General features: G+C 45.6%; 1 protein-coding gene across 4 annotated transcripts in view; it reads right to left on the reverse strand.

The window, feature by feature from the left end:
* Mad (mothers against decapentaplegic homolog 1) overlaps positions 1–15,000 on the reverse strand; it is a 63,110-nt gene that overhangs the window by 611 nt on the left and 47,499 nt on the right. The window contains exons 2-8 of one of the 4 annotated variants that reach the window (XM_043011986.2): positions 6,524–6,695; positions 4,820–5,074; positions 3,988–4,080; positions 3,457–3,581; positions 3,095–3,293; positions 2,592–2,832; positions 1–2,367 (exon numbers count right to left, since the gene is read on the reverse strand). The exon at positions 1–2,367 is cut by the window's left edge and continues 611 nt beyond it. In XM_043011986.2, coding sequence (XP_042867920.1) covers positions 2,208–2,367; positions 2,592–2,832; positions 3,095–3,293; positions 3,457–3,581; positions 3,988–4,080; positions 4,820–5,074; positions 6,524–6,695 — 1,245 coding nt within the window. In that variant the 3' untranslated portion in view covers positions 1–2,207. Of the gene's footprint in view, positions 2,368–2,591; positions 2,833–3,094; positions 3,294–3,456; positions 3,585–3,987; positions 4,081–4,819; positions 5,075–6,523; positions 6,696–15,000 lie in introns of all 4 variants that reach the window. The other 3 variants (XM_043011985.2, XM_086548294.1, XM_043011987.2) reach the window with 3 other exon arrangements.

Below are 15,000 nucleotides of genomic sequence, written 5' to 3' on the forward strand. Positions count from 1 at the left end.
CAACACTTATCACTAATGTCGTCACTCTTGCACCCTTTACCTCAATGATACATATGAATATTTACACTCAAGCATGTTCAAAGTATAAAGCAGCAAGTACGCTAGTCCACGAGGCTAAAATGTTGAATCTCTTAATAGTAGCTCCAAACTCCTTCCGCCCTTTGTACAAGACTGTGACAGCTTTACTTCAAACTGCTTTCATATACTTCTACTGCATGTGTCAGTTTTAAAAGAAGTTAGTGGAGAGAGTGGAATACGAATCCTCTGAGCCTAATTTACATATGTTTCTTTTCATCATCTCTTTTTAAATACAATTTAATCTATTTTCATTCAGTAATAAAATTTGCTTCTCCCTTCCGTTATATAAGCAAATCTGAATCTGCAGAGTTACATTTCATATACATAATCCAGGTACCACAATTAGGTAGTAAGTTATCACTGGCATCTTTTTTCCCTCTTTGGATCCCCTGACCAAAGGCAGCAAAGATGATGAAAATAAGAAAAACCTTCCTTTTTCAAAGACTGAAAATGAGAACAAAGTGCCACATCCCAAAAGCTGTAGGACTACATTACAATTTCACATTTTTCAAGTAATTTCTAACAGGGTAAACAAAGTTTCATACAAAATTTTCTCTGTATCACAATATTGCTTATTTTGTCATGGATGAAAAAAAAAAGAGAAAAAAAAAAATTAGTACTTTCTTCCGAGTAGAAGAAATACATTAATGGAATGTGACGTGTCAAAAAAATACTGCAATGGAAACCGTACACAAAATGGGTCAAAAACGATATCTATTTGCATCCATCCACGAAGAGAATTACAAATTCCTTTATTTTCTCTGATTCGTCTTCTTCAAAACTTAAACCGAATCAGTACATTGCTGAATGCACAGAGGATCGTCCCTAATTGGAATAAGATCTTGACATCAGAAGGGATAAAGACATCTCACTTGTAGACAGGGGAACCACTTGAGTTAGCACTAATGTTTAGTAATGTGAAAAAACATTTTGCTCTTTTTTTTTATTTGATTTTTCTGGATACTCTTATGATTTAACTATGTGTTGCTGGTTTTCAGATCACTATTTAAATACATGTACAGACAAGTGTTATTCAAAAGAAACATACAAAAAAATGATGTTACATACTGCAATGCAAAATCAATTTGACTGTAAAATAACTGAAATATAAACCTAAGGCAAATCCTGACCACTTCTCTGATTATGTCCTTCTCTCCTTTTGCAATCTTTACATGCCACCACAGACTCAAACATTTAAATTTTGTACCAGAGACTACCTTTGCATGGATATTGAATATTATGAAGAAAAAAAGGGGTAATTATTATCATTTCTTATCCTGAGAAACAAGACCTGTCCATCAGTTCTTGTTCCTTGTGCACAAATTGATTTTTTTTTTATTTTTTTTTTTTATTTTATTTATTTTTTTTTGCAGATCGCGTCACACAACGCCTCACTCACTAACCAGGTCAGTACACTTTGGATTCAATACAGCTCCCTCAACCAGCATTTTATTGCAGAAAATTAAATACAAGAACCTGGGCACTGGTCCCAGTAGCTCTTGATCTCGGTGTGTAAAACTTGCTGTTATGCCAAAAGCTATACCAATGATGACCTTTTTAAATCTCGTAAGGAAAAAAAAAAAGGAAAGCCTTGTTGTTCAATAGCCCCAATGCTGAACTGAGAGGGTATTGCCGTTAAACGTTGTAGAAAAATTATCCTATCATAGGAGATCAGAAAACTGGTGGTACATGCACTTGTGCTCTGTTATACTGTGACTCATACTACTTTTTTTTTTTTTTTTTACTTTTTTATATTTTATTATATTTTTTGTAACTTCCACTTTCAACATGGCCTATTGTATTTCAACTACAAGAAACACATAAAAAAATATCAAAGACTTTGGCTTAAAAGTCTCCATCTTTTAAGGCTGGTATCACATTGTGTGATGCAACGTAGAGCAAGGTCACTGCATGTGAACCTTGGGGGAGGGGGGGAAACAATAATAAAAAAAAAAGTAATAATAATAATGGCACATCATAAAACATTACGGCAGACCAAAGACAAGTACAGGCTACAAAGGTCTACAAGATAAAAACTGCCAAGTAGCATGTGAGGGGAATTGTGTAGAAGGAGCATTTGAGTTATAAGCGATGTAGGTGAGGTGAGGAGATGGCTGAAGAGGGAGGACTCAGGAAACCGAGGAAATCCTGTCGTTGGGCGCACCCATCTGCGTGAGCACCTTGTCCAGCCACTGTAAGGGGCCGTGCAGGTGGATCTCGATCCAGCATGGGGTGCTTGTCACGTCCTGGCGGTGGTATTCGGCACCCCAGCCCTTCACAAAGGACATCCTGCAAGATGAAGAGATTGAGAAACCATGTGGGTGAGCGAGTGAGTGTGAGTGTGTTTTTACGGTTGTTATTAAAAATGGTATGGTTTTGATCTCATATGTTGAAAGCTAATGGGAGAAAATATTTCCCTAGTAACATTAGATATCCATGAGGCTTTGACCAACCTGCTCATAAGCTTAGATCGGAACACAAATATCTTACTTTTGAGCAATGTGACAGCTTACCTTATTGTGCACATTTTGGTGAGGTCAAAGACAGCCTCGTAGCCGTGGTTGACACTCTGCGAGAGGAGCTGAGCGAACTCCTGGTTGTTGAAGATCTTGAGGGAGCAGCCTGGAGGGATCTTGCACACTGTGGAGGGATGGAAGCCGTGGTGGTGGTTGCAGTTGCGAGACTGCACAAAGATGGCTGAGTCTGACAGACACTCTGCATATACTTCCCCTCCCACATAGTAGAGGTGAACTCCTAAAAATGTGGAAGTAAAGAGTAACTATCAAGCAGGGAACTTTTGTAAAATCTTTAAAATTGTTTTATGACATGGAGATAGTGACAACATTACCTGGTTCTCTAAATTTCAACATATACACATATTTTCTTTTTTCATGGCAACCATAACAATAACAGGACTCAAAAAGCAACGTCCAAGGTCATCTCATCCTCTCTACCAACCACAGACAACAAGTCACTGCCTCAATACATACCAACATGTATTCTTCCTTGTACTCACCTTTCCCAATGTGTCTTCTTGTGTTTTCAATTGTAGAATTACGATTAACGTTGGACAGTAAGCCTAAGCAGAAGCGCTCTGAGTTGTTGCTTGGATCTGTGAATCCATCGACTATGACAGAATGCGTCTGGGCGTGAAAGACCTCTCCTACTCGGTTGTTCAACTCATAATATGCTATACTCGACCAGTATGTCGGCTCCTGCAAAACAAAAACAATTTGTAAATTATTATGATAAACCTCAATAAGCTGCTTTCGTGAATACCACGTCAATATAAATATCACATCACTTTATAGATCTTGCAAGTCATCAGTTATCAATAAATATTATAAAATCATCTTCAAGGTTTCTGATATGTTTTACCTGGTATGTGACAGGTGTGACATTGGAGTTTATCACTGTCCCCACTGGAACGGTGTCCATAGCGGTGTCGGTCTGTTGAGTCTGCTTGATGTCCTCGCTTGGACTGTATGCAGGCGGTGGTGTATCTGCTTTGGTGGTAAACACATCTAGTTACTGCATAGCAAATCTGAATGGCTGATTTGTTTTTTCTTTTAAACTGTTCATTTTAAAAACTCATTGCAATTTTACACACAATAGCACCAACAAAGCCCAGATCTTTTACAACAATGCACATGGCTTGAGCAAAGATTAAGACGACAATGGAATTCAGAAGAGGTTAAAGGACTTTGCATATCATGTAAGAGGTATGAAAATATTCTATCCTTTGTCTAAAGCTATTAAAGGAGACAGCAGCACAAAAAGTGTCAGGTCTCAGAGAAAACAAATCACAATCACGTATTATTAACTCGATTCCCATAAATACTTTCCTCAAAAGACACATGCAATAAAATATAAATAGACAAATGGGAGCAAAGGACCTCCTGTACTGACCCGGGGTACTGGCATAAGGACTGTGAGGACTCTGACTGGATGGACTGACAACAGGAGATGGTGGCTGGTTCAGGCCACCTAGATTTCCACCTCCTGTGAGGGGAAAAGCAGGATATAAAAGCAAAGAGTTTCTGGATTGATCATCATCATCATCATCATCTAATTTTTTTCCTAAGAACAACTTTTTAATTTCATAGCATCAGATACATAATAAGGAATAATAATCATTTGCAATACCCATGAAAGATATACTCCACAAACTAGACAAGCAAAAATAGCTTGTCATCACCACTATTCAAAGTGTTACATTGATAAACTATCAATACTATAAAAAAAAAAAAAAAATTGACAGTTGATACTGCAATTACAAGTATTAAAGAAATATTTTGGAATGTAATAAAGATTAGATAACAGGAACAGGAACCCAAGATATCTACTATTATTTAACAGCAATTCTGTTACGTTAAGAAACTGAAAGTGCCGTACAGACTGAAATTTGCAAGAGATGAGTGTGCACTCTGCTGTGCATAGAACACACCAACAAAAGAGGCTTCAATCCCATGATTTTGATAGTCACTCATCAAGAATAATAACAGAACCTAGCAGTTGCTTTAAACCTTTCCCTGATAACAACATTAGGTCTACAAGTAAACATTCTAAGACCCAACAATAAGGCATGTACAAGAAGCTCTGCTGCTGTGACTACATGGACAGAAAGGGAGCTGAAGGCCAGTTAGGATTTAGCTGAAAAGGAGATAGACGAATAGGGAAAAATACAAGCAAAATGGGAAGAAACTAGAGGAAGACCAAAGAAAGGTCTACAAATACCAACCAGGGAAACTGCAGTAGGGGCTGAGGGGGCTTTGGCTGGATGGGCTGACGACAGGTGAAGGAGGCTGGTTGATGCCCGTGATGGTTTGGCTTCCCATCTGGGGGTGAGATGTCCCTCCCATGGGGGAATGCACAAACCCATTCTGTGAGAACGAGACATTGTTGGGCATGGGCTCCGGGTGCTGCTGCTGGAACGTCAGGAGCGAGTGGCCCGGCGCAAACTCAGAGTGGCGTGGAACCAGTACAGGAGGCAGAACTAGAATTAAGGAAAATAAAGAGGACATGGATGAGATTTTATTACCAAGGGACATGAACCATGTCTTTTCCAAGTACATAGTAAATTCTCAGATACAGTGGCCAATTTAATTAGTAAAAATGTTTAGTAATATTTTTTCATATGGGTAAATAAATATAGATTTTCTTAACACCTTTCTAAATTAGGTTAGAGACAAAGAAAGAAAAAATGAAGAAAACTCTTTTACAAACATTCAAATAGACTGCAATGATACATTCTCTTCTTTTCAAAGTTCCCCTAATCTCACAGTCATTCCTGTGGCATATATCCTTATAACTGCCCCCTCCAATCTGCCCCCACAACAGAGTGCATCTTTGCCTGTTTACAAAACAAAAGGAACATAAGTCGCATGCCCAAATGACAAACATAAAACTTACCAGAAGAAGGAAAGAGACTTTACATTTAAAATCAAACAAACATACGAGGCATGATGAACAGTGATGTGTAAATAGGACAAGCAAAAAATAACTGAATTCATATAACGTTCTTAGTGAGATTCTGTACATCAGGTTTATGTGCTACCAAACCTTACAGCATCCTTAGCACTCTGGGGTGCTCATGTAAAGCAACATTCAGTCAAATATACAGTTTATACTGTATACTTGTCTATGCAAACAATCTGATTTCCTGTACTACTAAAAGGTTATAGGTGATCACATCCCTAAAATCCAAATGAACTATCAATCCCTTCCTTGAAAAAACTTGATGATGCACTCTGTGGCACTATGCAAGGCTGTAGCTCTTCTCTAACATCCATTCAAACATTTATTCAGATCTTTTAGTTTTGTTTCTTATATCCTTCACACTCAATCTCTTCAACCCTTCTCTCTTTCACTCACCCTTACCCTACCCTATGCTCAACCTTGCCCTGTTTATCAAAGGACATTTAAGGTAGAATAAAGGGAGTGCAGTTGCCTGTCACCCTCCTCCTCCACACAAAAGCAGCTGGCGTTTGAAAGCTCTGATAACATCGCCACTCTAAAGGCCACTTCTTTTTTTATTTACATAATCTTCAACCTCACAACCCCGAGTCATTTTGCTGCATCATCTGCCCAAGTTCAGCTTCGGGGAAGCATTTGATCTCACACTCGTAAACCTTTCCACAGCTGGGGCAATCTGATTCCCTCTCAGTCATAAACTTGACAGGGCACACAAGAGACAAGACATCTGAAGGTTCTGGTCGACATGTGGAACTTGCTCTTGGAACCTCAGTCATAAGGAACAAGAACATCCACCTTCTCTGCCTCATTATTTGTCTCTCCCTTCAGCACTACCTCTTTCTTCTTCCCCTCTCTCTGCCTGTCTGTCTCTATCTCTCTTTGTCTTTATCTCTATATCTCTCTCGCTCTTATCTTCTACCTCTCCCTCTCCCTCTATCTCACTCCTTCCACTCTGACCTCATCAACTGACCTGGGCTCTCGACCCTCTTGTAGTGGTACGGGTTGATGCAGACCTCCTTCTGCTTGGCCGAGAAGGGGTACTGGCAGTGCTCGAACGGCTTCAGCTCGTGGTGGCTCTGAAGGTCAGGCCAGCGCCACACACGGCAGTAGATCACATGCGGCAGCCCCTTGCGGTGCGATACCTGCAAGAGAAGGGGGGTCAGTAACTAGTTCGTTTGGGGGTAATGAATGATTAATATAATGGTAATGATAATGGGTATGAGTAATTGTATCAGTGATATCAATAGCAGCAGTAAAGTAATAGTAATAGCAATAGTAATGGTAATAGTAAAAGTAACATTACCAGCAGCAGTAACAGTAAGTGCCAGTAATCATAATAGCAAAAAAAATACAGCATGAACAACATATTTAGTCATGGCAATTGCAAAAGTAACAATATCTGTTATTACATTAATGGTATCGATATTCAAAACAGTAGTAATGAGTACATCAGAGTCAAAACAATAAGCAATGCTACATTCACCCAGGCTGAGACAATAACAAAGGTAATTAATTACTTCATCCATTGAATACCGAAGATAACTATTTCATCCACTGAATAACGAAGATAACTATTTCATCCATTGAATAACGAAGATAATTACTTCATCCAATGAATAACGAAGCTAAGTACTTCATCCATTGAATACCGAAGATAACTATTTCATCCATTGAATAACGAAGATAACTATTCCATCCATTGAATAACGAAGATAATTACTTCATCCAATGAATAACGAAGCTAAGTACTTCATCCATTGAATAACAAAGATAACTATTTCATCCATTGAATAACAAAGATAACTATTTCATCCATTGAATAACGAAGATAACTATTTCATCCATTGAATAACGAAGATAACTATTTCATCCATTGAATAACGAAGATAATTACTTCATCCAATGAATAACGAAGCTAAGTACTTCATCCAAAGAATAACAAAGATAATTATTTCATCCAATGAATAACAATGCTAATTACTTCAACCACCACCATGAAAAACAACATTAAAAGGAAATCAGAGTAGTGAAAATTATCATAATGAAAACCATCACTGTACTCTATTCACAGTTATCTTTCAATTAACTTCTATTATCATAACATTATTTTTTGTACTTATCTCAATAATAATAATACTGTATATATCGCTGAATGAACTCTGAACTTGGCCTGTCGATCAGCCAACGCCATGGTAGATAAAAGGTATGTATGCACAGTGAGTGAGTGTGTGTGTGTGTGTGTGTGTGTGTGTGTGTGTGTGTGTGTGTGTGTGTGTGTGTGTGTGTGTGTGTGTGTGTGTGTGTGTGTGTGTGTGTGTGTGTGTATGCATACATACACACACCACATACACCCACACAACAAACCTCAAAGCTTACCCCCCCCATTACCCCCACCGCATCCTATCTCCCACCCCCACCCCCACCCCCACCTCCTCCCCCTCCCCCCCAAGCGCCCGTGCCCAACGGCCCCTCCTGCACTCAACGGCGCGAGGGAGCGAGGGAGAGGGCGAGCGAGGTCTCCCGGGTTCAGCCAGGACGCCCGCGCGACAGACCCTGACTCGGGCCCCGTGCAACGCCAGGGTCCGTCTCCTCTCCTATCAAGTGCACGGGGTCGGGCCAGAACGAGGCGCGTGACCCTGAGTCTGTGGTCAGTCGTCCTGAGCCCGCACGGTGTACTGCAACAGGTAAGGTTGGAAGGGGAGGTACACAAAGAGGGGGGGGGGGGATGGAGGGGGATGGAGGGGAGGTAGGCAGGAGGAGGGAGGTAAGAAAGGGATGAGGACAGGGAGAGGTAGACAGGAAGAGGGGGTAAACAGGGGACATTTTTGAAAAGAGCGAGGCTGTAAGTTTTCGTGAAAATACCGTTCTTTGGAGTATTTCTCTATTCTATCCCACTAGCCGTGCGATCCATAAAAGAATTGAAAATCTTCGTAAATAAGAAACTAAATAACTAAAGTGAGAATTGCAAAACTAATTGATCAACATTATTGTCTTACTGATTCATCGTTTTTTTTTCTTTTTCTTTTGCAAAAGCGCTGAAAGACATCATGCGAAACGATACTTCTTGTATTTAATAGGCCTTTCTGATAAAGGTTTAAGCTTGCAAATATATGAATAATTTTCATATATTTTCATATAAAAAATTATGAATTCTCGCAGAACGCACACATTCTGACAATAACAAAAATAAAAATAGTAACAAAATAATAACAAAATAGTAACCATCATCATTACTAGATCATGCAAGTCAACAAACATGGCAATAAAAAAATAAAATTCGCCGTCTTCGTGAATTACAAGAAATGTTTTTTCAACGATCAGAAACAAACAGGCCTTCTTCCATCCGTCTCTCCCCCTTCCCTTCCCTTTTCCTTTTCCCTTCCCCTCCCTCTCCCCCTCCTTCTCGCTCTCCTTCTCCCTCTCCATCCCCCATCCCCCTTCCCTTTCCCTTTCCCTTTTCCTTTTCCTTTTCCTTTCCCTTTCCCTCCTTCTCCCTCTCCTCTCCCTTCCCCATCCCCCTTCCCTTCCTCTCCCCACCCCCCTTCCCTTCCTCTCCCTCTCCCTCTCCCTCTCCCTCTCCCTCTCCCCCATCCTCCCCCCCTCCCTCTCTGTGTTCTTTAATCATACCGTCTCGGCCATTACTTGATCTTATCCTTATCCTCATCAGCGCAGTTTCAGCGACGGTCTAATATAAAAAATAAATAAATAACAATAATAAAGAATAAGGGTGATAACATTTATTTGACATGTTTTCAGGTGGCCACTCACATATTCTATTCTCAATCATGACACATTCCCAACAATGACACGTCCTCGTTCATGGCACATTTCCAACAATGACACGTCCTCGCTCATGACACATTTCCAACAATGACACGTCCTCGCTCATGACACATTTCCAACAATGACACGTCCTCGTTCATGACACATTGCCAACAATGACACGTTCTCGTTCATGGCACATTGCCAACAATGACACGTCCTCGCTTATGACACATTTCCAACAATGACACGTCCTCGCTCATGACACATTTCCAACAATGACACGTCCTCGCTCATGACACATTCCCAACAATGACACGTCCTCGTTCATGACACATTTCCAACAATGACACGTCCTCGTTCATGACACATTTCCAACAATGACACGTCCTCGCTCATGACACATTTCCAACAATGACACGTCCTCGCTCATGACACATTTCCAACAATGACACGTCCTCGCTCATGACACATTTCCAACAATGACACGTCCTCGCTCATGACACATTTCCAACAATGACACGTCCTCGTTCATGACACATTTCCAACAATGACATTGTCCTCGCTCATGACACATTTCCAACAATGACATTGTCCTCGCTCATGACACATTTCCAACAATGACACGCTCACAACCAGGCCCCCGCTCCTATTCCTGACGCAGGCTGAATCGTAACACCGTTCTCGATCTTGATCTTGACACGTCCTCACATTCATGACACAGGCTTAACCGTGGCACATTCTCAACCATGACACATCCTCCTCCTCCTCCGTGACACATCCTCACGCATAAGTCTCATCCACGCCACATCCTCACTCATGCTACCCCCCTCCCCCCAGCCCTCCGCATAAGTCTCATCCACGCCACATCCTCCCTCATGCTACCCCCACAGCCCCCCCTCCTAGTCCCCACCCGGTCCCGTCATCCATCTCATCCACAAATCCGGCTGGATGAGCCCCACCGACGACCAAACTTCCTCTTCCTCCATTCTACCAACCAATCAACCAGTACCGATCGACCGCAAGCAAGGGGGAGGGGGACTAGGGGAGGGGAGGGAGAGGGGAGGGGGAAGGGGGACGGGGGAGGGGAGGGAGAGGGGAGGGGGAAGGGGAAGGGAGAGGGGGACAGGGGTGGGAGAGGGGGACGGGGAAGGGAGAGGGGAACAGGGGAGGGGTGGGGGAGAGTGGGACGGGGAAGGGGAGGGGGTGGGAGAGGGGGACGGGGGAGGGGGGTGTCTTGACCAAGCGATGCCTCAACCACACTCTGCCTGCCAGCTGGTAATGACTCCGTGCACGCTCTCTGTCCTCCGGTTTGGCTATTGTTATTGTTTGTTTGTTTGTTCCTTTCATACTGTTTTTTCTCGCTCGCGCTCGCTCTCGCTCTCTCTCTCTCTATCGCTCTCTCTCTCTCTGTCTCTTTCTTTCTCTCTCTCTCTCTTTTTTTCTCTCTCTCTTTCTTGTGCGTGTGTCTATGTGTACCTGTCTCCGTTTCTTTATATATCAACAATGATAATTACAATGCTACACCAGAAGCTTCAAGTCCTTCGAACAATCATAATGATCAATCATCATCATCATCATCACCATTAAAACAAGCAGGTATGAAAACCGGTTGCTTCTGTCGTTTGTATGCTTGTTTCTTGCTCTTGCTGCTCCCGTCGCTGAAGTCGTTGCATGACATCCTTCCCGAGTGCAATTTGCCATGACTCAGTGCTGCATGACACGCCCGGCCGGCCGCCCACCCGCCCGCCCGCCCGCCCGGTCGCCAGTCCGAGGGAGCCGTGACACGCTTTCCCGAAGGTCCGTCGGCATGGAGGGTACGTCGCGTCGTCGTCCGGGGAATTTCCGGGGGTGGGCTGGAGGGGGGGGAGGGTGCAGACATGGACGTGGGTATTAGCGAGCGCCCGAAGGTTGGTATGGGCGTGGGTCTGAGCGTGGGCGTAAGCAAAGGCACTGGCGCAAGTTAAAGCTAGGGGTGGGCGGCGTCGGCATAACGTTAGGCGTATGCAAAACCGTGGGCACAGGTCCAGCCCGGGGGAATAGGCATTGGTATTGGCATAGGCTGTGGCAAAGACACAGACATTGAGCATGGGCGGGCATGAGCGGGAGTGCGGGTGCGGGAGAGGCGGGCACCGTGGGCGTGCTCATACCGCCCGAGGAGCAGCAGCGGTTGATACTAATAGCGGGCGCGATGACGCAATCAGCCGCACATCAGCTGGCATTGTAGTCTTGGCGGCCACGCTCGTCCGGAAGCAGGAAGCGATGGCGAGATTCTTCATTCTTCTTCATTATCATCATCATCGTCGTCACGATCATCATCGTCGTCACTATCATCATCGTCGTCAATATCATCAACGCCATCACTACCGTCGACATCATCATCATCACCATCACTATTACCAACTCATTGCTCTCAAGAGGGGGTGAGGAAGGGAGGGAGAGAGGGAGAGATAACGTGAGAGAGCGAGAGAGCGAGAAAGAGAGAAAGTGAGTGAGAGAGAGAGAGAGAGAGAGAGAGAGAGAAGGGGGGGGGAGAAAGTGAGAAAGAGATACACTATGAGGAAAAGAGAAAAAGTGAGAGAGAGAGAGAACGCGAGAGAAAGAAAGTACGTGATATAGAAAGAGAGAATGTGAAAGAGAAAGAGATCGTGAAAGAGAGTGAGACAGAACATAGAGAGAAAGAAAGAAAGAAAGAAAGAGAGAGAGAGAGAGAGAGAGAGAGAGAGAGAGAGAGAGAGAGAGAGAGAGAGAGAGAGAGAGAGAGAGAGAGAGAGAGAGAGAGAGAGAGAGAGAGAGAGAGAGAGAAAGAGAGAGAAAGAGAGAGAAAGAGAGAGAAAGAGAGAGAAAGAGAGAGAAAGAGAGAGAAAGAGAGAAGGAGAGAGAGAGAGAGAAATTGGAAAAAGGAGGAGGAGGAAGAGGAGGAGTTGAAAAAAAAGAAAACAAGAAGACGAGGAGGAGAGGAAAGAAGTAGGGGGAAAACAAGAAAAAGAAGACGACGATGATGATGAGAAACAAGTAAAAAAACAAAAACAAAAACAAGGAAAAGAAGTAGAGTAGGAGGAGAGAGTGGGGGAGGGGGGGGGGGCAGAGGGCCATAAGAAGCCTAGCAGCAGGATATCATAACAACGCTGTCTCTGGTGCCGGCATCTCTCCTTACACACACGAGGATATTGTTAGCGACAAGCCGAAAAAAAAAAAACCAAAGAAAAAGAGATTTGGGGGAAAGGGGGGGGGCCCCCCCGCAAATTTAAAAAAAAAAAAAGAACAAAAAGGCCTGGGGAAACCCCTAACCCCCACACAAAAGAAAATTTAGCAACCCCCCCCCCCCCCCCCCTTTTTCCCCCCCCTTTTCCCCCCCCCCCCCCCTCCCCCCCCCCCTTCTTCTTCCCTTTTCTCCCTCTTCCCTTTCCCCTCCCTCCCTTTTTTCCCCTTCTTTCCCTTTTTTTCTTTTTTTCTTTCCCCTTCCTTTTTTTTTCCCCCCCTTCCCCTCTTTTTCTTTCCCCCCTTCTCCCCTCCTCCTTTTCCCCCTTTTTTCCCCTCCTTTTTTCCTTCTCTTTTCCCCTCCCCCCTCCCCTCCTCCCCCCCCCTCCTCTTCCCCCTCCCCTCCTCTTTTTTCCCCCCCCTTTTTTTTTTTCCCTTTTTTTTTTTCCCCCTCCCTTTTTTCTCTTTTTTTTCCTTTTTTTCCCCTTTTTCTTTTTTTTTTCTTTTTTTCTCTTCTCCCCTTTTCCCCCCCCCTTTTTCCTTTTTTTCCCTTCTTCCCTCCCCCTCCCCCTTCCCCCCCCCCCCCCTTTTCTCCTCCCCCCTTCCCCCCTCTCTTTTCCCCTTTTCCCCCCCCCCCCCCCCTTTCCCCCCTTCCCTTTTCTCTCCTCTCTCCTTTTCCTCTCCTTTTTCCCCCTTCCCCCCCCTTCCCTCCCCCTCCCCCCCCCCCCCTCCCCCCCCCTCCCCCTTTCCCCCCCTCCCCTTCCCCCCCCTTCCTCCCCCCTTCCCCTTTTTTTTTCCCCCCCCCCCCCCCTTTTCCCCCCCTTCCCCTTCCCTTTTTCCTTCTCTCCTGTCCCTTCCTCTCTTCTCCCTGTCCTTCCTCTCTACTTACCTATTCTTCACTTTCATCTTCCTTCCTCTACTATTCTCGCCTCACCTCTCCTCCTCTTACCTCTCTCTCTTCTCCCTCTCTCTCCTCTATCCCTTCGTCTTCACTCTCTTCCTCCTGTCCTTACGCACTCTCTTCCTCCCTCTTCTCCTTCTTCTCCACTCCTTCCCTCTCTTCCTCCTCTCCTTCCCTCTCTTCCTCCTCTCCTTCCCGCTCTTCCTCCTGTCCTCACCCTCTCCTTCCCTCCAATTTCTCGCTCCTCTCCCCTTCCCTTTCTACCTCTCCCCCCTCTTCACCCTCGTGTCCTCCCCCTATTCCCCCCTTTTTTAGAGCAGCAGGAAGTCCTCTCACTCCTACCAATGACCGAGAATCTGGCACTGGCAAGTACAAACGTGGGAACACCTCTTCGGGGCCACAGCAGGAGGGAGGGAGTGGGGAAGGAAGGGAAGGAGGGTAAAAGAAGGAAGGGAGGGGAAGGGAGGGGAAGGAGGGAGGGAGGGAGGGAAGGGAGGGGAAGGAAGGGAGGGGAAGGAAGGGAGGGAGAGGGAAGGGAGGGAGGGAGCTGGGAAAGGACAGGGGAGAAAGAGCGGGGGAGCGGGGCAGGAGGCCGGGTGACAGCTGGCAGGATGGGGCATCAACAGGTGTTGCGCCGGAGCCCCGGGCACAGCTGCGTCCTGCCCCTGGCCCTGGCTGGCCCTGCCCCTGGCCCTCCGCCCCCCTCCCCCTCTCGTTGCCATCTGGCTCGTCGTCATCCACACAATAACGATCCACAGCTGGTCGCCAACCTTCCATCTCGCTCTCCCACACTCCGCGCCACACTATACCCGCTGCCACCCACAGACGGGTATCGCGTCCCACGCCGGGGCCACGCACACATGCCCGGACCACGCCCATCGTGCGCTCAACGCCGATGCTTTCACGCCGGGACGCCGGGGCCGAATCGCAGATGCTTCGGCTCCCTCCTCACGCGGAGGCCAAGCTGGAAACAACAGTGCCACGCTCGCGCAGGGGTTTTCCTTCAGAGCCGGCCGGTGCCGCACCAACGCCTTCGCTGTCCCCCCGGCCGGGCCCCCCTGGCGTCGCGTCCCCGGGGGTGCCATTCCCGATGCCACGCCGCACCCTAATGAGCGAGCGTGACGCAGCGCCATGACCTACGGCAATTTCCCTCGCCGCGGCCAGACTGGCTCTGCGGCCCGGGAGAGCCTCGGCCACGTCGGCCAGCGTTACGCAGGCGCCCATTCATAAAACACTCCCGCTCGTAACAGTGCCATCCCGTCACCGCCCATCTGGGCCAGTGTCAGTTACGGGCGTCGCCCTGAATGCTGGTGCCACAAGGATAGCTCTCAGGCCACATTACCTCGGGGTCACTGGTGTTAATGCAAGCGGCACTCTGGCACCTTCAGCAAGGGCTTACCGGAGGCACTGCAATAAACGCGGAAGTACTTAACTACTGCTTTCTCTAAACATGATGACAGTGAACAGTTATGTGTCCTCAAGATGGTATATATTCCTTTATTCATTCATCTCTCTCTCTCTCTCTCTCTCTCTCTCTCTCTCTCTCTCTCTCTCTCTCTCTCTCTCTCTCTCTCTCTCTCTCT

Source organism: Penaeus japonicus, unplaced genomic scaffold (assembly GCF_977035675.1).
Source record: "Penaeus japonicus unplaced genomic scaffold, GWHDUDI00000001_assembly GWHDUDI00000020, whole genome shotgun sequence".
In the NCBI taxonomy this organism is placed as follows: domain Eukaryota; kingdom Metazoa; phylum Arthropoda; class Malacostraca; order Decapoda; family Penaeidae; genus Penaeus; species Penaeus japonicus.